This window comes from Amblyomma mixtum, chromosome 5 (genome assembly GCF_055824585.1).
Source record: "Amblyomma mixtum isolate Tamu chromosome 5, ASM5582458v1, whole genome shotgun sequence".
In the NCBI taxonomy this organism is placed as follows: Eukaryota; Metazoa; Arthropoda; class Arachnida; order Ixodida; family Ixodidae; genus Amblyomma; species Amblyomma mixtum.
Genome location: NC_143016.1, coordinates 71,969,556 through 71,996,624, shown reverse-complemented (window position 1 = coordinate 71,996,624; position 27,069 = coordinate 71,969,556). Strand labels below are relative to the sequence as shown.

Below are 27,069 nucleotides of genomic sequence, written 5' to 3'. Positions count from 1 at the left end.
AGTCGGGCTTGCGTTGTTGGTCGTGCGAAAGGATGGGTCCTAATCATTGTGTTCAGGAGGCAGTGGTCGCTGCCGAGGGTTTCCTCGGTGTTGACCCAGTCTGCATACTGAATGTTGCGGGTGAAGGTCAAGTCCGGACAGGTATCCCTAGTCACGGAGTTGCCGATACGAGTTGGGTGGACTGGGTCAGTGTGAAGAGTGAGGCCCAGCGTTGACGCAAGCTCCGCCAACTTGCGTCCCCGCTTCTCTTCACGACAGTAACCCCACATCCGAGCGGGAGCGTTGAAATCGCCCACAATCAGGAGGGGGTTCCGACCCGCAACTCTCAGCGCGCGGCTAAAGAGGTCCGCGAATGATACATTCGGCAATTTCGGATTGCAGTATACATTGAGTATGTGTAGCGGTGCATCCTGCTTGCGCAGTGGGAGGAGGGTCACCATTACATAGGAGTATTCAAGTTGTATGTCTTATACAACTTACCTGTGCTACACGGGAACGTTCGAATGACATATGAGTCGAATGACATTCGAGAATTGGAATGACATTCGGACTCGAGGGACGCGAGCGGTGCTACACGACACCTTCCAAACGCATTCGAAAGCCTCAGCTCGTTTTCAGTGTACAACGACGACGACGGCGGTGGTCACACTGCTCCGAGAACGACACTGTCACGGTCAACAGCAGCATGTGATTATAGTGAGATATCTAGTTTACTATAATATGATTGCAGTCGGACACGTTTTTCAGGCCAACGACACCGACGAGTCCGATCGGTGGACGGTTAGCCTTGTCGGCGGCTGAGCGAAGGCACGGTGATGAGGCGGCGGTGCAAATATATTCGCGCTTCTAGATGAGCGAAACGAACGGCCATATTTCACATGTGCACACCTGAACACTCACCAGCGATAAGCGCTTGCCAAAATAATTTCAGTCGACGACGACTCCCATCCCTTCCGCGACGACTAGGCCTAGCGAGTCCGTAGGATATGATCTGTGATTGCGGTGGTTCTGATGAGCGAATCACTAGCTTTAGCGAATGAAAATGGTCACCGAGTGTAGCTTTGGCAACGGTGACCTGAAATCAACTATTGCTTACATCGCAGGGCACGCATATGATGAACGGGAAACGCCGGTGTGACCCAGACTGCCGAGCCGCTTTACGGCCAGCAGCAGTCGTCGCCGTCGCTAGCTTGTGGATAACAAGTTAGGCCGTTTCAGTTAACACGAACGGTCGCCAAACATACTTTGGATAAAGTAGTTTAAAATAAAGTGCTGGTCCCGTCGGAGGAAGCCGGGACAAGAAACGAGAAGCGCCGGTCCTGCGCGATGTCAACAGCCCGCGGCAGCTAAGTGTTTCTCAGGTGTGCGATCGCATCATCGCTTCCCACATATTATCGCACTGCTTAAACAAGCTCGGCTACAGCTGGTAAAAAAGAAAACAGGTTGTTTAATAGAACTAAAGCGCCGATTGCGTTTTATGCCATGAAAACGAGCACTAGCTGTTCGTACGCAGCGATGTAAACAACAGTATGAGTGCAGTTGTCCTCATCGGCGCAGTCCCGGGGAAATGTCATGCTGACGCGATAAATTTTCATTGCTGTAGTATAATCTTCAAGCACTCCCTCAGACAGAACACGAGTTATTTGCTAAATATGACACAGTTGGTTGACACAGTAAGCATGACACAGTTGGATGTTGCGTTCCGCGGCCATGGATCACCAGCCGAGCACCAGCAGACGCAAATACCGGCGTTCTCCCAATACATGTATACGCAGAGCCCTCGCCGCTCATGTGCCCATGGTGGTGGCGAAAAACTTTATTCATAAAAGCCTAAAAAACGAAAATTAATTATGAAGCAGCATTGCAGGCGGCCTTCAGGCTGCCGGTTGTGGCGTCCAGGCCGTACCTAGTCGCGGCGTCTTTTGCCCCGGTCACCAGCCGAAGTTGGAGATTCGCATGCGCACATCGCTCCGCGACCCGCTGCTGCCCAGCTGCCCGAAATTTGTGTGCCCTTTTCGTTTGGGGCGTGTTATAGCTTTCAGGCGTGTTTTTATTTTGCTGCTGCTGTTGACAAGTGTTGTTTCAACTTTAGCAGCAACTGCATATGCGTGCAACGTTGCTGCCATTTATTCGGAATGCAATAGTATGCCTTTTCCGACGCGAATAAGTGTCCGTGCGAGAGGAGGGCGAAGCTTTGCCGCCAACGCTTGGGCGTGTGATGTGATGTTGCGTAAGATCGCGCTCATACGCATATGTTACATACGATGAAAGGGGAAAGTTGGGCTAGCATTAGCAGCAGACAACCGTCTTCTCTCGAAGCGATAGTCTTACCCGTAATCACAGCAGGCGTCCGATCCGCATACACTCGGTGTGGAAAGATCGTGGGGAGACGATCCATGTATTCTTTGCGCCCGCTATTGTTGAAATGCGCACCACATATTTTGTGGTGTTTCGAAGACTTCCATAGAGTAAATCGCCCTTGCGAACCTTGCCGATTTATCCTGCGCACCCATTCTAGCTTCAGCTTCTTGTCCTTGGGGAATACGTGGTATGAAATGTTCATGTCCTTTCTCGTGTTGTTACTACAGCCGGGCACGCAGCACCTTTGACCACCACCGCGATTCTCCTCTGCAGACATGTCGAATGTCTAAAAAAAATCCCCACTTAACTGCAGAAAGACTAAAAGATAAGCACCACAGCAGTGCGCTCCAACATTTTGCCAAGAGACACCAACAATGCGCACGAGAAGACGCACAACGCCTGAACACGGCGGCACAACACAGCAACACGCTTGACAGCAGACGACGCGGGCGGCGATCGCTCCTTTCTCCCATCATGCTTTGCGCGGATCCGCTAGGGGATGGCGCGGCGCTGCAATTTGTGGAAAGGTCTATTGTCCGAGTCCGTAGTCGACGCATGTGGACGCTTTAAGCTCGAACTTAAAGCGACCATCTCAATATCCGACCACTCTTCGCTAGAAGTGCTAGCGCTGATCCTCGATATTGAAGAGGACGGCGACTGCACAGGGTCAGCGTCTGGAGATGATCTTGGCTCTCGTACAAGCGATGACGAAGACGACGATGGCGGCGTCGGGTCCTCCTCAGGCGTGATGACAGTCTCATCAATGACGAGGTTGACTGAAGAGGCCGAGGACGTCAAGCTGCTGTCGTCACCGTCGACCTCAGCTATGTCGGCGTCCCTGCTCAAAACCGCAACGCTGGCCGCGGGCTCTAGCGCGGGCTCCGAGGGTGGCACGTTCTCAGCCTGAGATTTTTCCAGGGACACAGTAGGCTCGGCCCCTGTCTCATCAGGGACGCTCGGAGAGACTGAGGCTGACACAGCAGGAACCTTTACTATCTGCTCGCTTGGTGCAGCACTGGACGCATCAACAGCAGACTCCGGCTCTTCCACGCAGCGACGCTGAGACGCAGTGGAAGCACCCGTAACGGCGGCGGTGTTGGATCCGCCGGTCTCCTTGATGGCTTCAACCGCTCCCTGAGCGGCCTGCGGGGGCGCAGGGCGGGCCGCAGCCTCCGAGTACGAGGGCTTGATAGCGCACGCCACAGTAGCGTGCGGATCACCACAACGACGACATGGCAGCACGCAACCATGGCCTTGGTGTCCAAAGACCCCACAGCGGGCGCAGAAAGGAGCCGTGCACTGTGCCCTGAAGTGCGCAGTGGACCCGCAACGCCGGCAAACGCGCTGCATGCCCTTGTAGTCGCACGTCACGCGGTGGCCCGCGACCTTGATGTAGTTGGCTACGGGTGACTCTGGTTTCATTTCAATCCGCACAGTGGGACGCGATCCCATGACGCCGCGACTAATGTGCAGCACCTTGCCAAAAGGGGAGACAGCCTTGGCAAGGGCGTCACTGGGTACACGTGCGGGCAGAAAAAGAACAGTCACCTGGGTCACTTGCGGGCTCAGGAGAACGATGGCGACGCGTTCCTTGCCGATGGTGAGGCAGGAAGTTTCAACGATTTTAGCCATGGCGGCTTCACTTTTCACAGTGCCTTGGTAGTTGCGTCCACCGAAGTCCTGGACGCAGTACACTTCCTCCAATCCAACAACGGAGGCTGTCGCATCGACGACATCCTCCGGATTAGCCCCCTCAGGGACGACAACATCAAAGGCCAGAGCCTTTGTAGGTGGCTGGCTCACCATAATGAGGCGCCCGCCAGCCGAAGGACACCTTAACAAAACAGTACGTCGAAAGGTCACACACCGGCCACCGACGCAAGCCGGCGGCCGGAACACACACCGAAGCGTCCACCAGTTACCGATGCAACCGTATATAAACCGTATATAAACATTAAAGCGGATGCATTACTGGTCGATTCAAGCGGAGTTTATCGGTGCCGCAATTTGACCTTCAAGTGGAGGAGTGGTGGAGATGCGTCAGCCGTGTGACATATCTTCTCTCTTTTCCTCCTTTATTCCTTCCCTTAAGGCGCGATTCAGTGACTAAATACTAACTAACTGCTAATTAACGACTCCTTTAGGAGTGGAACGCGACAGCGTGTTGTAGCGCTGCCAGGCAGTCCACGGAACGCCACCACCCGTTCGGCGCGATCCCTTACCCTCTGAACGCAACGCTTTTTGAGGAAAGGAAATGGGCAGTAGTTCTCTGTCATCTCGGCGGACACCCGAACCGTACCGTACAGGAAGGGAGGAACGCCACCACACGTTCGGCGCGATGCCTTGCCCTTTGAACACAACGCTTTTTTGAGGAAAGGAAATGAGCAGTAATTCTCTGTCATCTCGGTGGACACCCTAACCGTACCTTACAGAAAAGGAACCCCAGGTGGTCGAAATTTCCGGAGCCCTCCACTACGGCGTCTTCATAGCCTTAGTCGCTTTGGGAGGTTAAACCCCATGAACCAAACCAAACCAAACCAAACCTTACAGAAAGGGAGGAACGCCACCACACGTTCGGCGCGATGCCTTGCCCTTTGAACGCAACGCTTTTTGAGGAAAGGGAATGGGGCAATCATTCTCTGTCATCTCGGTAGACGCCGGAACCGCACCGTACACGAAGGGAGAAACGCCACCACCCGTTCGGCGCGAAGCTACCGGCGCTTGTATGCCGGTCCTGTGGGAGTGCTTAGAGGGTCTCGTTAAATCTCGTACAGTGCCCGGATGTTCTCGTTTCAGTGCCCGGATGAGTGGAATTCAGTGTCCTGGTGTTGGCTTTCAGTCTCGGCGTGACGTGACCACACTGCCGACAAGGGGAGCTAGAAGCATTTCATGCTTAAAACTAAACAAAACATTGGCGTTAGCGTTGACAACGTTGTAGAGTCCGTTAGTTTTCACAAAAGGAGACACCCAAATGGCTCCCTGCGTCAGTGGACACCTCAATCTCGCTGTCGTGTACCGTGGACGGCATTGGTGTCTGCCTGCGAAACCTGCTTTCACTAAATATTCCGTGACCCGCCGCGGTGGCTGGGTATTTAAGGCGCTCGCTTAGGTAGCCGGGGTAACTGGTATCGAACCCTGCCGCGGAGACCGAATTTCGATGGACGCGAAGATCAAAAGGCGCCCGTGTGTTGTGCAATGTCAGTGCACGTTAAAGAAACCCAGGTGGTCGAATTTATTCCGGAGCCCTCCACTACGGCACCTCTTTCTTTGTTCTTTCACTGCCTCCTTTATCCCTTCCGTACAGCACGGTACGGGTGTCCACCGAGAAACGTGAAACAGTTATTGCGCCATTTCCTATCCTGAAAACCAGTATTCAAGTTCAATTTTCAGACATTCCGTGCTTAGCAAAGCTCAACCGCCAGCAATTTTTGTTTGTTTTCTTTTTCTATGGAATGCATCACTTATACCTCACCCACAAACATATAGAACAAAGGAAAACAGGGATGGCTCTCTGTCGAGCTCCAACCTGCAAATCCAAGCCAGCTGTTTCTTCAGGCCAGGACAGCGGCGACGACCGCAGCGTCTCTGAACTAAGGGCTGCAACCACCTCTCAAGACCATTGAACCCTTATTAGTGTGCATAATAAATGTTTACAATTAATACTACTATTGCAGCAAAGCATGTTATTTCTTTTCTTGATCTTGCCACTCAACAAAGAAAAGTTACCTAAACACAACTAAGAACAAAAAAAAGATGCCCATGCTTAGCTTGGTTAAGACAAGAATGAGTTGCATATTGCGCGGTCTTTTTGCGCGAGGTATTGGTTGCCGGCACTCGATTTTCTCAGCAGCTTTTAAGGCGAAAGCCTTTAATGCCTCACACTGTCGTTAGCAGACGCGTCGGCAGGAGTGTCGACAGGCGCGTCGGCAGCCGTGTCGACAGACGCGTCGGCAGCCACTCCCCCGTAGTGGGTATGTGCCATTCTACTTGAGGCCAACCAACCAACCAACCAACCAGCCGTGTCGACAGACGCGTCGGCAGGAGTGTCGAGAGACGCGTCGGCAGAAGTGTCGACAGGCGCGTCGGCAGCCATGTCGACAGACTCTTCGGCAGATTCGTCCGCCTTTAGGCGTCACTGCTTAAAAGGCTCAAGGTTCCATCATCAACAAAGGCGCATCTAGTGAATGCATGGGCTTCATAAATAAAATAAAAGGAGTAAAGTCAAAAAAAGCAAAATAAAAAATAAAAATAATGGCGCATTCGGTTGGCGGGACGAGAGCAGAGGCGCCGAGCAGTGCGGAGCAGTACAGTAGCACGCCGAGCAAGGGGGTGACTGCCCTCCCACGGGAACGCTCTCCGAGAGTCGAGAGCAGTGCGCCACGACCACGTGACCGCACTTCTCTTCCCAGCATTCTCCGCCTGCCCGCAGTGGCGGCAGTTGCAAGCCGAGGAGGCCAGCGCGCTGTGAAAAACCACGTGTTTTGGACATAAGCGATTGTGGCTTGCATGCCCTTGTTCCCGCAGCACCACGAATTGCCTCCAAGAAGGACTGGTACAGAAATTACACGAAAAATCGGAAATAAAACCTAAATTATAGTTCAAATGTTTGCTCTTGGGACATAAAAAAACTCTGCCTCTCCCGTAACCGAGAGTAGAGTAAGCATGAAATGTTTACGGGCTAATGCGAAGCGCGCGCGGACACGACGAGACGCAGGTCTGACAAGAATGTATATGCAGCGCGTTCGAAACTGTCCGAAGTGCGTAGAGGCGAAAGCGTTTTCAGTACCACTTTGCGTATGTGACACTGGTGATGTTACCACTGGATTACGTCACACATAATTCATGACGAAGTAATGACAAATTACTGATTAGTGTGTAATGACTGATTAATGACTAAATACTAATAAACTGCTAATTAATAACGCTTAAGCTTCGCCTTTAGGAGTGGAACGCAACAGCGTGTTGTAGCGCTGCCAGGCAGTCCGCGGAACGCCACCACCCGTTCGGCGTGTTGCCTCGTCCTTTGAACGCGACGCTTTTTGAGGAAAGGAAATTACGCAGTAATTCTCTGCCATCTCGGTGGACACCCGAGCCGCACCTTACAGGAAGGTAGGAACGCCACCACCAGTTCGGCGCGATGCATTGCCCTTTGAACGCAACGTTTTTTGAGGACAGGAAATGGAGCAGTAATTCTGTCATCGCGATGAACACCCGAACCGCACCGTGTCGCCAACAAGAGAGAAGGAAAAAAAAAGATAGCGCGGATACGATGCTTTATGCCATGCGACTTCCTCTACACTCGCTTTACAAGAGAGAGCAGCCGGGACTGCTCCCGACTGCTCTCAGCGCAGGGAAAGCCCCCCTCCTCTACCATTGGAAGAAAGTGACTCTACTCCTGCTCTCCCACTGGAGGGCGTCCGCTTGTCTGAGAGCACTTTTGAAGTGCTCTCTAGTGCTCCTGCTCTCCCACTTGAATTCGCCATAAGAAAATAAACCAAAATAAATACAAAATAAAGATAAAATGTGAAAATAAAAATAAAAAACAATAAAATTAAGGAAAGGAGCAAAAAATAAATAAAAACAAAGTATCAAAAATAAAAAAGTAAATAAAAACAAACAGTGGCCATGAAACGCATTCGCCTTGCAGCACTTTAGAGAGCGAAAGTGCCCCCTGAATTTTTCCTCCGTGACGTATGGATGGATGGATGGATGGATTGGAGCGCCCCCTTTGAAACGGGGCGGTGGCAACCGCCACCATGCTCAGCCGTTCCTTTTTTTTTGTTTCTTTTTTCTTTTTTCCTTTTTTTAAGTGGTTTCGTGACGTCACGAAACCACGTGACGTCACGTCACGTGGTTTGGTGGCTGCCCGGCCGCGCCCAACGGCTGAACTGAGTGATTGCAATATGCTACGCATAAAAGAAACACATCTCACAATAACAACACGATGTTTTTTGCAACTTATGTAAATCAGAAGAATGCCACCTTCGGAGGCTACAAACTATGTCGTTTAATAATTCAGCTACGCTTCACGCCATTGAGCCCGAGTCCTTTTCGGCACAGTGCAAATTTCGTTCCCAGAAGGCAAACTTTTACTATATGGTATGGGCTTGTCAGGAAAATAACAGTATTGACATCATAAATCAGCCAACGCGGGAGGGCTGGGAGGCGGCCCTGTCCAGCTCGGACCTTGTGGAACAACGAGCCCTCGTCGCAAGGGAACGGGCAGCGGCATTTACCAACGGCGTCCCGAGCTAGGGACCCGATCAGCCTTCCTTTAAACTGTGGCTTTAAATAAACGTTTTCATCATCATCATCATCAAATTATGTGCAGTATAGATTTGTGAAAGAGTGCGTGGGGTGATGATGATGATGATGATGATGTCCTCAGGCTTTATCTTCTTTTGACCTGCTGTCCTTTCTTCCCACTAGTTGATCCGTCGGCAGCTCGAGCAACACGTTCTCGCGCCCAGGCACCACGTTCCTCGGGCGTTCTTCTTGTGCACGGCAGCCGGCCTTTTTTGAACTCCAGCAGCTGTCCACGACGATCTACGTCAAGTAAGAAGGCCTTTTTATTCGCACCCTTATTACGCACTTCGTAGCGTTCGTTAAATTCGATTCCTCTGGAGCCGTCCGGCAACTCTGTCTGGTGTGAGTCGACATTGCGACAAAGTCGACATTGCGCACCTCTAGTATGTATTTAGAGAGCACAAGTAGCTACCCCTATTGGAAAGTGTTAGTGGTTAGAACTCTGGGCTACTGAGACGAAAAAATTACTGAAAGCACTTTGGTTGGTTGGTTTATGGGGTTTAACGTCCCAAAGCGACTGAGGCTATGAGAGACGCCGTAGTGAAGAGCTCCGGAAATTTCGACCACCTGGTGTTCTTTAACGAAAACGCAAGGCTTTCTCCAAGCACGCTTTAAAACAGCTTGGAAATTCTAAAGTGTGCTTGGGGAAACCCTTGTAGTCAGCCCACTGCCGCTTCCCCGAACCGCTTGGCGCGTGGCGGGCTTCCCGCAAAGCCTTTAATGCCTCATACTGTCGTTAGCAGACGGGTCGCCAGGAGTGGCGACAGACGCGTCGGCAGGAGTGTCGACAGACGCGTCGGCAGCCTTGTCGACAGACGCGTCGGCAGGTGTGTCGACAGACGCCTCGGCAGCCGTGTCGACAGACGCGTCGGCAGGAGTGTCGACAGACGCGTCGGCAGCCGTATCGACAGACGCGTCGGCAGAAGTGTCGAGAGACGCGTGGGCAGCCGTGTCGACAGACGCGTCGGCAGGAGTGTCGACAGACGCGTCGGCAAGATTGTCGACAGACGCGTCGGCAAGAGTGTCGACAGACGCGTCGGCAGCCGTGTCGACAGACGCGTCGGCAGGAGTGTCGACAGACGCGTCAGCAGATTCGTCCGCCTTTCGGCGTCACTGCATAAAAGACCCAAGGTTCCAGCATGAATAACGGCGCATCTAGTGAATGCATGGGCTTCATAAATAAAATAAAAGGAGTTAAGTCAAGAAAAGGAAAATAAAAATGAAGAAATAAACAAAAATAAAACAAAATAAAAAGATGTGAACATAAAAATAAAAAACAATAAATTTAAGAAAAGGAACAAAATAAATAAAAAATATGAAAGAACAAGAAAGTAAATAAAAATTACCGACGATTACGTTACTTCCTAATGCGAAATTTGAGCGCAGCAAATAAGCTGTTTCACCTTTTCGATAGATTGAGGCAAAGAAATCGAGCAACACATGTATGCGCTATCACAGATTTTTTTTTTATTTTTCACACGTATTCCTTTAACAAAGACTCCACTAACAGTTCTTGACAGTCATGAAGGAAGCTTTGTGGTCGGAGAAATAGACTGATATATGTTCGACTTGGTACACCAATGCTTGATTCTCAAAGACGAGATCTATACAAGTGCCTCGCGAGGTTGTCACAGCCGTGGGACGCGTTACGAGCGAGAGGAACGGGATGTTCTCCCGCATAAGTGTTAGGAAATTGCTGTTTGTCTTTATGTCAACATTAAAGTCCCCCACTACTAACATCGGTGTGGATCGATGGACGGTTAATGCGAGTTGCAGGAAGTGCACGACGTCTTTCGTGAGTGCGGTAGGGGCGAAGTAGGCAGCTACTACCAGCAAGCCGTTGGGCAACTTTGCGGCGCACAGTTCGGCAACTTCATGTGACGTGCCAAACATTTCGACTGGTATTGCAGAGAGACCTGTGCGCAAGTAGATAGCGACTCCCGCCGCTCTGTTGTGGTCTCTGCGAGCACCACAGCAGTATAGGAAATCTATGATTTCGAGAGGCTCTTCGGGATCCATCCAGGTTTCAACAAAGCAAAGTACAGAGGAATGGCGCAGAATGTGATCGTGGTGTACGTCCTTGGCATGTGCGGCAAGGGAGCGTACGTTAAGAATGTGGTTGTGAATGATGAATCAAGTGCTGCCAGCGAATGACGCGTCCATTGGCTGTCTGCGTGTGTTACTGATGTGTGGTTAACATGTTAAGCTTCGCCTGTAAGAGTGGAACGCGACAGCGTCTTGCAACGCTGCCAGGGAGTCCACAGAACGCCATCGCCAATTCGGCTGTACGCCTTGCTGGACGGTGAATTTATTTTTTGAGGAAAGGAAATGTATCTCTCTCGCATATCTGGGTGGACACCTGCACCTCGCCGTAAGGGAAAGGGGGAAGGTGGGAGTGAACGAAGACGCCGTATTAGCTAGACGCGCCTTTGTTCATTCCAAACCATTCAGCTGGCATTACGGAGTGGCTAGCGTGCTCGTATCGCACTCCGGAGACCCTGGTTCGATTCCCCAACTCGACCAATTTCGTTCTCGGTTTTATTGATTTATGCGGTCTAACTAGAAAGGTTAATTAGGCTATTTCATATTTATATTCTTGAATTTCTATCCATCGTGTTCTGTCATTAACCTGTCAATTGTTGGAACTGTCTAGGATGTTCGACACAACGTATATGAAACGAGCAACGTCTTACTGAGTGGGGAAGTGCGTGGTGGTGGAGGGAACGCGGCTTCGTACTTATGTTTTTTTCAGCAGCGTCTCCTTCCGTGGACGCTGTTGTCGCTGCGGCGCGCGTCTTTCTTTTCTTTTCTTTTCTTCTGACCTCTTCATTCTCCTCTATATTAATTAGGCTAATTGATTAATTAAACAATTAACTAAGCTCAGTCCAACTTAGTTGCAGCATCACTATACGATCCCTTTGATTGGTTGCATGGTTACTAGCCAAAGTACAATTGGCCCCATTTGAAATTCGCCCACTGTGACGTCACGAGCATTTCGACCAATTGAAAAGCGTTACATTGGGGGCGGAGCTGGTTACGAGGCCGACGCCGACGCCGACGCCGACGACGACGCGAAACCCAGGAACGGACGCCAAAGAGCTGCGCTCTAAAACAAACAGTGGCCAGGAAGCGCTTTCGCCCTGCAGCACCTTGGAGAGCCAAAGTGCCCCCTGAATTTTTGTATTGCGGCAACAAAAGCCGTTGCCTAGCAACCATCCCGGTGGACACACGCAGCGAACCGTACAGGGAGGGAGGCAGTTGGAGTGAAAGAAGAAAGACACAGGGGCCGCAGTGAAGAAAATGAATTTGAGGAATGGAAATAACGGAGGAGGTTGCGCCGCAGCGCGGAGGTGAGGCCACAGTTGGCACTATTCCAGCGCAAGGACGGACACCACGAGCGTGGACCGACGCGGGTTCCTACCCGACCGCGGCGGCCGTGTTTCGACGGATGCGAAGCGCAAACGGCGTCCATGTGCTGTGCGATGTCAGCGCACGTTAAAAGCCCCCAGCTGGTCGAAATAATTCCGGAGCCCTCCAATGCAGCACCTCTTTCTCTCTATCTCCTTTGACTCCCACCTTCCTCTCTCCCTTTACGGCGGAGTAGAATTATTCCGCGATTTCCTGTCCTCAAAAACCTATTTTCAATTTAAGCGCTTTCTCTCCACTTACTAGACTTTCATTTTAGCGCCAAGCTCCTCTGCTAATTAATATTTTTATTTTTGCAGCTGGTCTAAAGCATAATCTTAGGCGATCATTTGGGCTCCGCCACTGTACACACGAGCCATGCGACAGCTGATGCGAGCCATGCGACGGCGACCAGACTACGGGGACACTGGCGAGTTGAAGAACGCGCTAGCCTTGTTGGCCACCAAGCTGGCTCCACGCAGTCTCCTTCACGCCTCGCTGCTCTTTCCCTGCTCACAGTCCAGCGCCGCTGAAGGGACTACGCAGGTATGCGACAACACGCACCAGCTTTCGGTTATTGCAGGCAAATAGAGTAAAAATTTCTGCGAAGTTACTCTGCGGCTCTTTCAAGGCTTCCTCTACGCCAAGGGTGTTTAAGATGTACTGGATCAATGCTGGCTTGAGACTCGTTTTGACACAGAAAGGCAATTCACTGTCATTACCAGGGATTAATGGTCATTTGGTTCTGAGAGGAAATGTGGTGATATCGAGAAAATACGCCAGTGCAGGCGTGTACAGCCTATGTTATTCGACACATCAGGAGCTCATCGGCTGATTTGGTGGCTTCTGGTGTCAAGTGTCAGCTCACGTGATCACACATGACGGGTGCGACGTGAATGACTAAGCATGACACATCATGCGTAAGTTACGACAAACGCCTCGACGGATTCGTTATGTTGCCACAACCGAGGCTGGGCATGCATCGTCTTGGTATCGGTTAATTTTTTCGTTACGGTCCCTTTGGACAACTATAATTGTGTCGCGTCGCACTAGCGTTCAGTTAATCAACGTGACTTGTGCGGAAGATGTGTCGATCAAAGCAGACATTCAATGCTGCCTCATTGCAGTCCAGCGAAATTAAACTTAACAGTCCACCGCAATACAACAAATATGAAGGAGCGTGCAAGCATCCACATCTAACCACAAGTTTTTATTTAATCTGGAAAGCTCTTGTCCAAATGGCGCACTTCATTGTCACTTTCATTATACACGTGTGCATGTTTCGGGTTTTTTTTTATTACGCAGGCTCCACAAACAAAATATTTATGTCCTTAGAAATATGGCAGCAAAAAGATAACGGGAAATTAGTAGGTCAAGTTTATTGGCGGTTGACATTGCTTAGGGCAGTCGCTGTTATTTTCCTACCTTCCGGAAGGTTCTCATTCGAAAGCGCCGCTTTCAGGGCAGCCTGTATTTAAAATGCCTAAAATATGCCGATGTTCAAGGATGTGTTTTCTAATCTTCAGCACGAGCAAGCACCGAGAGACAAGCACTGCCGAGGTGTAACATCCCAGCAGAGGCTTCGGGGTACCAACGACAGGATCCCTCCCGAGACTTGGTTCGCGCCGCTGGCGCCTAATGCAGCACGCAGGCCACCGACCCATCCGTGGCCAGTCGCCATAGATCCAAGCAGTGCAGCAAATATTGGTGAGCCATTCAGTGAGGAACAAACAGCACAACCTGATTTTGCAAACAATGGCGAGAACACGTGACGTCTTCAGAAGTAGCCCCGCTCACGTGAACAGGGCCGGTATTTAGCGCCAGCAAAAATAATCCAGACCTTACGAGTCCGCGCTTCCTATAGCTAACCAGTCAGATAACAGAAATGCAGTTATCTGGCAGTTATGGTGGTGGTGTACCATCCATCATCATCTTATCACAAAGCGAAATGGAGAAACCACCGCAAGGAGGCGCGTGTACATCAGATCCTGCCTACCGTTAGTCGTTGAGAGCATGGGCATGACGGACTGCAGGCATATGACCTCAAAAGCAGCCATCATAATCTACCTTTCCAGCACATCAGCCTGCGCTTTTTTTCAACCCTTTTCTCTCTTTTTGTTCCCTCTCAAAAGTAGCGTGGGCAGGTTTTAGCTACTGACACTGGCACTAGGGTGCCACTACGTCCTAGTGGCACTAGGGTGCCTCTATGACGCGGCGAGGGGATTTCGGTTGGTCGTACGCATAGCCGTTGTCGATTGGCGACAAGCATTGGTGACTTTAATTTTTCCCCTTAATTAAGTAGATGTTACCCGTTCTTCAGAGTACTCTACGGTGCGAGGCGCTCACTGAAGACCTACATTTATCGCCCGCAAACCGAACTTCTCGGTGGTCAAAGAGCAGCGCGACTGGTTCTTAACCCAAAGGGCAAGGGTTTTGAGTCCCGGCTTGCCATTTTAATTCAGAGCGCTGTTGCTGTTGTTTATTGAACATTGTGCAGAACGTAATGGTGGTTTAAAGACGTCCCGACCTTCTATTCCACTGAGGAATTGTATAGTAACGTCGTCAGTGTTGTACTTTGAGATCGTTGTGGGCTGTTTGAATTACCCCCGCTAGGTAATGCGGTTGCAGTGTGAAATGGCCATCGACGAATGGGAATATAGTGCTCCCACCACGGCGGCTGGTGCAGAACGCGCGTCCCAAAGCTAACCCGTGAATAAGTGTGTCGTTCGTGCGCTTGTCCCTTTCCACAGATTACGGGAAGATTATGAAAATATTTATTGTATTAAATGTAGGGGGCGGAGAGAGGAGACTGGTTAGATATACATTAAGACCTGTATACTTTCTGCCCCTTAGATGCGTTAGCGGCATTATCAGGGAGGCATGAAGCTCGATTCCCGGAGCTCTCAAGATACTCGATGTATTCAGAAGTTGTGAATCGAAAGCTTCACCACGAGACCTCGTGCTTCGGTTGCCATGTGCGTAGTTTTCGCCTTCAAAAGGCCTTGAACTTCGAAAGCAAAGAGGCAAACTGACCCCCTAGGGCAGTAGACACCTTAAGGGCACTTTAAGCTACGAACCAATGGAGCGGGAGCTTGGAAAGCAAAGGAAAGGCGCATAACTGGCCTCTTCGTACAGCGGACACGTCAGTCGTCTTTTAGCCTGCGCAACGGTAGTGACAGTTGTGCTCCGCATACGTTGGCATTGACAACGTTGTGCCACAAAAGCGGCACTGAAGCCATAGGCCGCCGGCGTTCATTGTATTCATCGGCGTTGGAGTCGACACCGTTTTACACTCCGATGATTTTTAGGAAATCAAGTGCGCATAACTGCTTCCTTTGGTCAATGGACGCCTGAATCGCGCTAATAGGTACGTGGGGTGATTAGTGACTTAGGCTGCATGCGTTAGCGCTGATTACGTTGTGGCAGACACGCGGCACTTTTGCAATAGGCCGCAGCGTTGATTTGGTGTGCAGACTGCCGCGATCAACCATTAACTACCACCTGTTAGGTTGAGTGCGCTGCCTATCCAGTGTCCGGAATGCACCGAGCGTTACAGACGCCAAGCCGCTTGTAGTTCAGCAGTAGTGGAACAGCAGCTAATTTTCGTATAATCTGCACCTACAAAGATAATCGATTTCAACAAGTGTTCAAGATATTCACAACTCCGCTGCCTTCTTTTTTAGTTGAGAATTAAGTTTCTTCTGCTAATCGACTTCTTCAACACTAAATCGATTTTTCGTATGCTATTGTTTTCGTTATTACAATTCCTCACAGCTCCTTCAAATTCTGCTTTAAGCACATTGTTTTTGTGGCTGCCCTGGTTTAACTTGTTTACACTTTCGTGGTCCAAAAGATATCACTTCTTTGTGCTGTTCTTACGGAAAGATAAAATACTTATGCTATGCTATGCTATGCTATGCTATGCTATGCTACGCTATGCTATGCTTTGCTATGCTATGTAATTTAAGGGAGAACTACAGCGCCATTGTTACAGAGATTACAGGAAATAGAGACACCATCCGAAACTTGTCCAGCTGTGTCCTCTGCCTAGTATGCTGACTTATTCGACATTACGCTATTCACTTGTCCACTGTCTAATGAACTTTCTTCTTTTGTCTATTGTTGCCTACAGATAAGACCACGAAAGTTGCAGAGATCATCGTAAATGATCAAAGCTGGTGAGTGGCGGTGCCGCCTCCTGTCATTTGTATTCTAAATCTTCTCCGCTTCAATGGCACAATTTCCAGCCTTCAGTACCATACCGCTCGTGGCCCTGCGGCGAAAATATTTCAAATGTGTGTTTCATGGTTTTCAATTAGAACAAACTGAAGTGGGTGCCGCTAGCAGTTTTAGCGGCAGAAAAACCAGCCGAAATGAAAAAAAAGAAACGATAGGAGTATATTCGATGAAAAAATTAATGAGGCCAGTTCCACATCAGTCGCGCACGGGTAGCCTGACCTATCATAAGCGCTTCTTGATTCGTGATCTCCTCGCTTGGAAAGCTTGTTGAAAAAACATTCCCCAAAGCCTGCTTCATTGTAATAGCCCCTATAAATTGCCTTCATTGATTATAAGAGAGCATTTGAGGGACCGATTATGAGGAGCCGTGCACAATTGAAGAGCCAGAGTGTAGAAAAGGTATGCTCAAATATAGTGGAAGGTGTCTACATTGGCTGCACAGCCACCACAGATCCCTATACATGAAATAACTGCCAATAAAGAAAGATGTCAGGCTTGGAGACGCGATCTGTTTAATGTCATGTGTTTACCGAAGGTATTCATACAATGCCTCCAAAACTCAATGAACTCAGAATAAGAGTTCATAGACGATACCTTAGTAATCCTTTATTCATAGATGAATTGACTTGCTAAGAAATTCAATGGACAATTTTAAAAGCATGAACGATGACGAACATACTCAGTACAAAACTTTGGGTGTAAAAATTAATATTCAAAACGCTAAAATAAACCGCAGCTGGCACAAGGCAGTGTTAACTGAAGATATATTTGAGAGGCCTTTGTATTGTAGTGGGCGTAGTCAGGTTGACAATAATGACAGATAATCAGCGAATAGACCAAGACACATTTTGAGAATTTCTTCTACAGGCTACGCATTGTAAGATACTTTGGTGATTTAAGCTCTGCTCAGGCAAGATTTGTTAGATCATTCTGAAGCTGCTTTGACTGGGGTTAACGTATTGTATTATGGACCACAGTACTATACAGTACAGTATTTATTCGTGTAATGAACGCACTCGCATAATGAGTGCCACCCCCCCTCCCTCTCCTTTGGCTGTTAAAGAAAAGTTTCTTTTCCCTCGCGTAAAAATTCAGGGGGCACTTTGTTGACCTAAAGTGCGGTGAGGCGAAAGCCTTTAGCGCAGTGTTGCTGCTTGTGTCAGTGATGTGTGGTTAAGACGTTAAGCTCCGCCTCTAAGAGTCGAACGCGACAGTGTCTTGCAACGCTGCCAGGTAGTCCACAGAACGCCATCGCCCGTTCGGTTTTATGCCTTGCTCGTCGGTAAATTGGTTTTTGAGGAAAGGGAATGTATCGGTCCCGCATACCTCGGTGGACACCTGAACCTCGCCGTAACAGGAAGGGAGGAAGATGGGAGTGAACGAAGACACCGTATTCACCAGTCGCGCCTTTGTTTATTCCAAACCATCGATCTGGCATGGCGGAGTGTTAGCGTGCTCGTCTCGCACTCTGAGGACCGGCGTTCGGCTCCCGAGCTCGACCAGTTTCCTACTAGGTTTTATTTATTTATCTGACCTGACTAGAAAGGTTAATTAGGCTTATTGAGTAATTAAGCAATTAACTCATTTCATTCTCATTTATTTGGAACATCACTATACCATCCCTGTAATTGGTTGCATTGTTACTAGCCAAAGTACAATTGGCCCCGTTTGAAATTCGCGCGCTGTGACGCCACGACCGTTTCGACCAATTGAAAAGCGTGACATTTCTGTCCACAACTTCTACTTACAACGATGAGGCATTATTGGCTGCCGCCTTAATACACGCAACCCACTATTATGGCACGCACTATCTTCAAGTTGATATCGAATTCTAACCGCTGCCCTTTTTTGAACGCTGAAACGATTACATACAACTACGCAATACTGCATCTGCCACCGGTCCAATGTCATTAGTACTACATATCATACTGATGGTGCAAACAGCCTATAAAAATGGTTTGGTTTGGTTTATGGGGTTTAACGTCCCAAAGCGACTAAGGCTGTGAGAGACGCCGTAGTGAAGGGCTCCGGAAATTTCCACCACCTGGGGTTCTTTCCGCGAGGCTGCTGAGAGGCAGTTGGATTTACCGGCCATCGCAAAGAGCATGTATGTCCGATCTACGGTATTTATCGTCGTAGCAACATGTTGGGGTTCGGGTTCGCTCTGAATCACGCGAGTTGTATTCGTTTGGTTTGGTTTATGGTGTTTAACGTCCCAAAGAGAGTAAGGCTATGAGAGACGCCGTAGTGGAGGGCTCCGGAAATTTCCACCACCTGGGGTTCTTTCACGTGCACTGACATCGCACGTAATGGACAGCAAAAAACGCTGCTATCATCACTTGCTCATTACATTTCATTAAAAATGTAAAAAAAACTCCTCTTATTGTCTTTTTTCTAAAATCTAGCCATCCCTTATGTTAAACCCTTTATAGGGGCTTAATGTAATGAAATAAAAAGAAATTGAATTCTTGTCCTCCTCCTTTTGGACAGCATTATTGGCGGCGAGGTGTTATACTGGTGGGTTTGAAATAAAATGTGTTGTCTATGCCATCGAGCACGGGAATCGAGCTGAAGCTCGATTCCCGTGCTCGAAGTTCCCGAAGTTCATTAACCCAGTAAATAAGGCAGTTAAAGGTGCACTAAAGAGACACTTGATATCGTCTTTTTACCGAGAGAACTCCATCTACAAACTACGAGCAATCTTAGAAACTTCGGAATAGTGTCCTGTACGGCCGATTTCCCTATGAAATCGAATAAAAGAACCGGTTGCCGCCTTTTTTTTTTAAATCTCTTTCGAAAAGGGGAGTAGTCAGTCAACACTGGAGTTCCTGTCAACCAGTCGAGTGGTTGCTTCGCTTTCGCTTTCATTTAACTTTCTAGGTTTCCGCCAATAAATAGTGTGTCCCAGGCTACGTAGCCGCAAATTAAACTTGTGGAAATAAAAGTACGCGGGTACACTTTGCTTTCGAGGATCGCTACGTACGTATCACTCTGCCGTTGGTAGAGCGTCAAGGCACCACGCGGCTGGCTGAAAAGCATTCCACGTGGTGGCTGACTGCACCTCTTTTTCGAAGCTGAGTTAAAATAAAAAAAGGTGGAAGTCGGGACGTTTAATTCGATTTAATCGGGAAATTTGCCCTACTGGACAATACTCGAAGTTTTTTATTATGCTCGGAGCGTGCAGATCGAGTTCCCGGGGTAAAAATACGAGATCAGAATCCTCTTCACTGCACATTTAAGCTATGGATGTCTGTCCTACTTTTGAGGATGGTGAGTGCTCGAACTGCCCAAGTTTTGCAACGACACACGCAATCAATGTTGAAGACCAGGTTTCGAAATGCTTAAAGCTTGGAAAAACTCCTTCTTATTTTTCTCTGGTGATTGATATTTGGAGCAAAAACCTCAGTAATCATGAAGTCAGGTGGTCTTCTTCTCTATAGACACTACTCTTTGATCTTAGCCATGAGGCCGAGAAGCCGATGTACTGTGCGATGTCAGTGCAGGTTAAAGAACACCAGGCGGCCGAAACTCCGAAACCCTTCACTACGGCGTCCTTCACAGCCTGAGTCGCTTTGGGAAGTTAAAACCCCCATAAATCATAGAGCTTTTCCACAGACGGTGACGTCACGGGAAGCTTCAATCAGGGAGAAAAATACGAGGACGAGGAGGAAACACAAATGACAAGTCTACGCGTAAAAGTACTGGCTGTCTTTGTTTACTTGTATAAACTGAGCAACCTGCATATTTACACGCATGAGAAACGTATGGCTCCGTTGACCTAAAAAAGTAGTGAAGAGTTAGCTCTAGTACATCGGTTTGATAAGTTCTCCTCGAATTTTTTGCTCCCAGTTTTAGAGTCCGCGATAAATGGACCAGACCCCACCAGGGTACCGACAACAGGTGTGTGGTTAGCTGGCCGTCAGGCGAGCGTTGTCATTGCCAGTCTCTCAGCGGGGCTTCCTCTATACATGCACATACGCTATCCTTCGGTAAGGTGGTGCGACGTCATGGGACTTTACTCCACCGGTTACGGCTTGGCGTCGCCTACACCAAACACTATCTCCACAAGCTCGGCATCGAAAATAAACGAAATTGCGTACCGTGCCACACTCCAAAGACAATTGGACACCTTCTTTGCGAGTGCCCGAACTATACTGCTGAAAGAACATTGGAGGCGACCGTGAAGCAGCTGGACCCTCGCCCTCTCTCTGAGGAAACTCTTCTGGGCGCCAGGGCGAGACGTTCTGCTTGGTGCCGTGTGACAAAGGCCGTGCTCAACTTTTTGTGTGAAACAGGCCTGGACAGCCGTCTGTGACTGCCTGTGCACTACCTACATGGTTAATGACGTGTCTGCGTTTGTGTTGCAGACCCCAGTTTTATGTGCGTCTACTCACCGCGATGGGAGTGCCAGCCAGTGTGTGTGTGTGTGTGTGTGTGTGTGTGTGCGTGTGTGTGCGTGTGCGTGTGCGTGTGCGTGCGTGCGTGCGTACGTGTGTGTGTGTGTGTGTGTGTGTGCGTGTGTGCGCGTGTGTGTGTGTGTGTCGACATCACCCGTGAAACTCATTGTAGTATGCCATCATCAACCTTCAATCGCACTTTTCTTTTCCTCCCCTTCCCTTTCCCCTGTGTGGAGTAGTAGGCCAGGGCCATGTTGCCACCGGCCGACCTTCCACCTTTTCCTCATTGAAAATTTCCTTTCTCTCTCTCTTCGGTACCAGCCGCAGGTACTGGTGCCACCGTCTGTACTCCCTGGACCCCGGAGAAGAGCAGCCACGGTCCTCACTCGGTGCCCGCAGACGCCGTGTCCACCAGGCGATGGCTGACGTGTGGGACGAACCGGCCGAAACTCTACACGGCACAACACGTGCTCGGACAGCCAATACCTCGGCCGGTGCATTCCTTAGCGTGGAGTGTCCGGTGCACTCTTCATCCCGCACCAGCTCTTCGCTGCCTCAGGTACGGGAGCAATGATCCTGCGATGACGGCTGTCAGATGGACGCACTGCCACTAAGAACACAAGCATAGGGATAGCGCAAATTAGAAACGGCCTGTTTGCAGGAGTTAGAATTAGGGCGAAACAACCGGGCACAAGAGCACGAGGTTCGCCGTTGCTCAGACGTTTTATTTGCTTATCATCGCTTAAACCACACCATGGCTGAACTAAAAGAGAGAATGCGCCTGAGTTTAACGTACAAAGCATGCATACGCTTATGGTATGTAGACAGCGTAAATTTATAGTCTTTTCTCACTATATGTGTGTCTGCCGCTAGCAGTGACGCGGTGTGGAAAAGCGAGAAACAGGAGCGGCGCGGCAAATCCGGCTCGCCCGCGCGTGAACCAGTGAGAACAGGGCCTTGTTTTTGCGGCGAGCGAATGCGCTTCGCTCGCCGGATTTTTGGGCAAGTGTGAACGCGCCTTTAGGAAGTTTGGGGGGGATAAGGCGACCGCAGCTGGCACAAGACAGGGTTAATTGGAGATATACTTGAGAGGTCTTTGTATTCCAGTATTCCAAGAAGGTCTTTGGCTTGCCTGACTTGACCTCTGGGGACTAGATTGGGGGGGGGGGGGGTCATCTTGGGAATTATTTTAAGCTGTTTAGTTTTGTTCTTTGGTTATTAACGTAACTGTAAATTATACCTATTTTACGGACTTCAAAAGCTGTGCAGTTATCGGATCTTGAATTGGGTGCCCTTCTTTCTTTTTTTTTCTGTTTGTTCTTACGCACACCTTATGTCACCAGCAGTTGATTCATTGTGCGGCGGGATCTTTTCTTACACAGAAGAGGTAACATATTTGAGAAGGGTGGCATCACGAACGAATGTGCATGGACAAATTGCATGGCTAGTTATATCCACGTCAGTGGAATCGCCACGGTGCACAAAAACAGTTGTGGACTGACAGGAAGACGACACAACTTTGTAGAGGTCAGCACCTCAGCACGAAGTGTCCTGGTCTTGCCATTGTCTGTTTTTCTAGACTGTGGTGAATTCCAAGTTTCTGCATCGTCACTGCGAGAGCGGTAGCCTGGGCCCATAGCAGCGTCTGCAACCAAACTGTTGCTTACTTTTTAAAATTCCCAGCTCCTCTACTTGCAAGCTAGTACAGTTCATCCTCGAAATGGCGAAGTCTGTAACATCCGCATTTTAATTCGTACCTTAAAATCTGGCTACATAATTTATCTCTCCATGCAAGGAATCCTTCCAAATGCGTTGTGAATCACTCATGGATAAAAGAAGCCCGAGTGCGGACACGGCGCAGTTCCGGACAAGGAGACGCACGGAGAACGAGACCGGGAAAGGGCCATGCAGATAGGAGGAGCCAAGTCGAGGGAGCCGAAAGAGGCGAGAGCCGAGGCAGCCGCCAGAAAGGTGAGATATGCTACTGGCTGTAAATATCTGCTGTGCATTCGCGGAAATGGCATCCCTCCCCTCCTTTATTTCCTTTTATTTGTCTAGTAATTGCCAAAGTGTATGACGCCGCGGTGGCTCAGTGGTTATGGTGCTCGGCTGCTGGCCCGAAAGACGCGGGTTCGATCCCGGCCGCGGCAGTTGAATTTCTTGCGAGGAGAAATTCTAGAGGCCCGTGTATTGTGCGATGTCAGTGCACGTTAAACAACCCCAGGTGGTCGAAATTTCTGGAGCCCTCCACTACGGCGTCTCTCATAGCCTTAGTCGGTTTGGGACGTTAAACCCCATAAGCCAAAGCAAACCTTCTTTTCCAGTGAAAGTATTGGGTAGTCTGATGCTTCCGCGCTTTCTTCTCCAACAGCCGCGTTGCACCTTGTTCGTTCATTCCACCACAAAAGAAATGCATTGTGGTTCATGTTGCGAACTTGCCTCAACACATCTATCGCTTCCGAAAGGTGCATTTCAAATTTATGCTCAAGTTAAGGCATTTCTGGAGTGACAGGATTGAGAAGCATTACTATTTCAATGATAAAGCTGCCAATTATCATACCTACAATGGACCGACCTCATATTCAAGTTGGCTTTGCCACAATGAGCTGTGCCCTAATTATGGCATCACTGGCCATCAGTGCAACGAAGATAAGCCGCTAATCTGTGCATTGCTGCTTAGCTGGTGCATATTGTGCTGTTACGAGAACGATGCCAACAAATTCCTCAGCTTCCTGCTGGTGAGACAATCGTGTTTAACCCTAAAACAAAGGGCCCTTTGCTTTAAGCCACCTTGTTTCAGCTTTAAAAGTTTGATTGCTCGTGTTTGTGCTCATTCCCTGCTGTTGGGTGTCGATGGCAGTAAACTGGTGCCATAATGGGGCTTTTTTATGAGTTAGACCCAACAAAAAACACAAGCACAAACAGCATTCCAGCAACCAAGTACAGCTGCGGATGGATTTTTCAGGCTTGGTTGGACATGAAAAATGGCCCGGATAATTGAATGGTCCAACAAATGTTTAGCGGTTTTTCAGTGATCTCCAAAATTACTAGTCAAAATTAACGAAGTCTAAAAAATTTCTCGGTGAATGTGCTTTGTTGCTGAATGGAATTGTGATGCATATTTTATTGACATAGGAGGCGCCAGCCATAACTGGCTGTTGGACTATCTAGCTGTGGGGTACCAGTATGCAGTGCATATGTGCTGTCCCCATTCCTTCTTATGCCCAGCTCTCCCTCACTGAGCCAGTGACCGGTGTCGCGAAAAAGAGGACGGATAGCTCTGTTGGCAAAGGCCCAAGAGACGGTGTGGCTGAGTTTATAACTTTCCCTCCCTTTTTAATTATGCCTATTGGCAAACAATTCGAATAAAAAAAAAGGCCTTATTTTTTTTTTGCTCTGGTTCGTGAGTCTTTCGGCAATTCCCTGCGGATAGGCACCCTTGGTTATAAAATGGACGCACGAGGAGGAGGTGAACAAAAGTCACGAAAGGAAAGGCATGGACTCATCTCGGCGATAGCCCACACAGTCAAATGGCCGCTTCACGAAAGCCTGAACTCATACGTCGAAGTGTGTCTTACTTACGTGCATTTGCTTTCCATGTTAGACTGTGACACACGCACAAACACAAGCGCCTTGTTTTTTGTACATGACTTGCCGCTTGCCTCAAAGTTTCTTTGTAACATATTAATCAGGAATTTTCTCTCTGCTGTAATTCTGAAAGCCTTGTGAGCAAGCACTACTTTATACGCATATGGATTGCAGTGTCTTATATGAAAGCAGGTCGTATGCAGCGAAAAGAGCGTTATGCATCTGGCGAACAAGACACAACGGCGCGAGTTTAAGCAGGTGGCAGTTAGTTTTCGCTTAGCCGATTTAATCCACGTTCGCAGATTGATCCCGTAAAGCTGGACTGTTCTTTCATATGGCTACTTTAACGGCGCGCTGCTTATACACTGCTTTTTTTTTCCCCATGCCATTTTCCTCGTGCTGTTATTCGCTGTAACTCCCTCCCACCTCACCGATCTTCGTGTTGCTCTGATGAATGCTCTTTTGTCATTTGTTGTTCCGAATTGAACTTTTTTTTTATTTGGCACTTATCTTGCTTTATGGGTAAAGAAAATTAAAAATTATGCAGCAGAAATATGTGAATGGTAACAAAATGGAGCCGAACACACAAAAAACTTGCGCTCGATATGTGTCACGCACAGCGAAGTCATTACGTGCATTCAGCATCGACGATTTTCTAAATTTCTTTGCCTGTTAGCTGGGCTGGTGAAAGATGATATGCTTTGCACTATATTGAAGAAAGCGGCCGAAACAAGTTTTGAATCAAACGTAATCCGAAAATCACTGTCTGTTCTGCGATTTTAGGGCACATCAGTTAATACCAACCCTGAACCTAGCCACGAGCCCTTTTCCACGGCGTCCCTCATAACCCACTCGGTATATCGAATAAGCGCAACGCACCTTACTATAAGACGCGTAAAAGCTTTTATTGCGGCTGCACAAGATGACCTCAAGAAACGCTGTATCCTGAGAAATTGGTCATGATTACTATAATGCATTATCTACTGGTAAGCGCCGGGGTTCTATTTTCGGAAAATATCACCTATATTAGGCTACCAACGGTACTCATTGTTGCTTTTAATAATAATAATAATAATGATAATAATAATAAATTTATTCTGCCTCTGTAGAAGAAACCATTAACTCTGTGCATCCCTGTTTGTGTTCTCACAGGTTGACACCGTCTCGATCATGACCTCGTCTTCTCGCTGCTTCCGGCATAAGTGAAGAAAACAGGCCGGCGCTTGATGTGCCTCCCACCAACGACAAATCAGGGACCGCGTCCTGCATATTCAACATCATCAATTTGTTTTACGATATTTAGTTCTTGCAGTATTGTAGTGAAAGCTTATAGACATCCCCTTTGAGATTACAGCGTTTTGAAACATATATTTCCCTCTTATAATAGCTAATTTGCTTCTTTATTGTGTTGTAATATTTTAGGAAAGCATTACGAACCGAGAGACGCTTGTTTGTTCTTTTCAGTCGTTCATTTGGTTTATAGATTTCGCAATTAATTTTTTTAATGTTTTTCAGCGAGCAGCACAACGAGAAATAAAATTGTCATTTACGGGCCTTGGTGTTGCGGCGTGGTTGGTTTTATTGCAAGAGTAAAATCTACACATTTGTGACTTCTCCCTCCATATCGTCTTGGATGGTTTTTTTTACCTGTATGATATATCCGAGAGGTCCTGAAAATTGCCTCTGTAAATGGCGCGGAATGCCTAATGCAAGGTGATAATGCAGTTCTAATGTCGTTAGCCAAAACAGACTTGGTCCTGACTTCTTTTCTGTATGCCGCACAGACACAACCGTATATGCACTCATAAAAGAACAGGAATGGATGGAATGGATGGGATGGGATTGGCTGGATGGGGTGGGATGGGATGGGATTGGGGATGGGATGGGATGGGACGGGACGGGACGGGATGTGGGATGGGATGGGAGCGCCCCCTTTGAAACGGGGTTGGTGGCAATTGCCACTATGCTCAGCTTTTCTTTCTTTACTATTTTTTGTTTACTGTGTTGGCAATTCTCATTAAGATTCGCCACCATCTTTACCTACGGTTCCCTATAATTCTAACCTGATGCCACATCTCTGCTTTTCAGCCACCAATCCTCCAATCGCTTTTTGCTAACTTCCACAGCAGATCTATTTACATGACCATTATTGTCTTCAAACCCTAGGGCCTCAGGAAGAGTGACTGTGCCTCCATCGACATCCGGATGGATACCATCACATTTATTAAGAGGTGTTCAATTGTTTCCACAGATCTACCACACACTGCACAGGTGTCTTCTCCATTAAATTTCTTTTTGTAGCTGCGCGTTCTAAGACACCCTGACCTAGCTTCAAAAAGTAGGGCACTGCCTCTTGAGTTATCATAAAAAAATTGTTTCCTGATCTGTCTTTTCCAGTATCGATATAGTTCTACGCTATGTTTTTTTTCCATTGAATTAATCCAATTTTAACTTCTACGTTTTTAACTTGTCGTTTAATGCTCTTTCTTTCTCCGTCCTCATGACTGGCATACTTACTGGTAAGTTTTCTAGTTCTTTTCCGCCACTGTGAGTCAACGCTCTTTCTGTATAAATATTTAAATACCTTAGCTGCCTACGTGTTATCGTCCACTTTTCTCAGGCGTTCTTCATATAGTATTTTACTCTTAGCTTCCCGTGCTTCCAAAGAACTGACTGGGCCCGCTGACACCGGCGCCATCTGTCGGCTTGCAGCCGAACTGCAAGGCCCACCCCGCTGCGGCCGTACATCATCTGGACGCTCGAGCGGGCGCGG

General features: G+C 48.5%; 2 protein-coding genes across 7 annotated transcripts in view; both read left to right on the top strand.

Annotated features, from left to right (window-relative positions):
- Positions 1-27,069, top strand: part of LOC149342632 (uncharacterized) — a 185,350-nt gene that overhangs the window by 31,476 nt on the left and 126,805 nt on the right. The gene's annotated exons all lie outside the window — the stretch shown is intronic.
- On the top strand, positions 8,747-25,850 carry LOC149342636 (uncharacterized). Of its 3 annotated transcripts, none has more exons than XM_089545047.1 (7): positions 8,749-8,916; positions 12,393-12,618; positions 13,599-13,779; positions 16,205-16,250; positions 21,030-21,267; positions 22,570-22,679; positions 25,449-25,850. In XM_089545047.1, exons 2-6 carry the CDS (start codon positions 12,451-12,453, stop codon positions 22,621-22,623), a joined length of 687 nt encoding a protein of 228 aa, XP_089401173.1. In that variant the 5' UTR covers positions 8,749-8,916; positions 12,393-12,450; the 3' UTR covers positions 22,624-22,679; positions 25,449-25,850. The 3 variants fall into 3 exon arrangements, with proteins under 3 accessions (XP_089401172.1, XP_089401173.1, XP_089401171.1); XM_089545045.1 differs by having other exon boundaries at positions 8,751-8,916; positions 22,504-22,679; XM_089545046.1 differs by lacking the exon at positions 16,205-16,250 and having other exon boundaries at positions 8,747-8,916.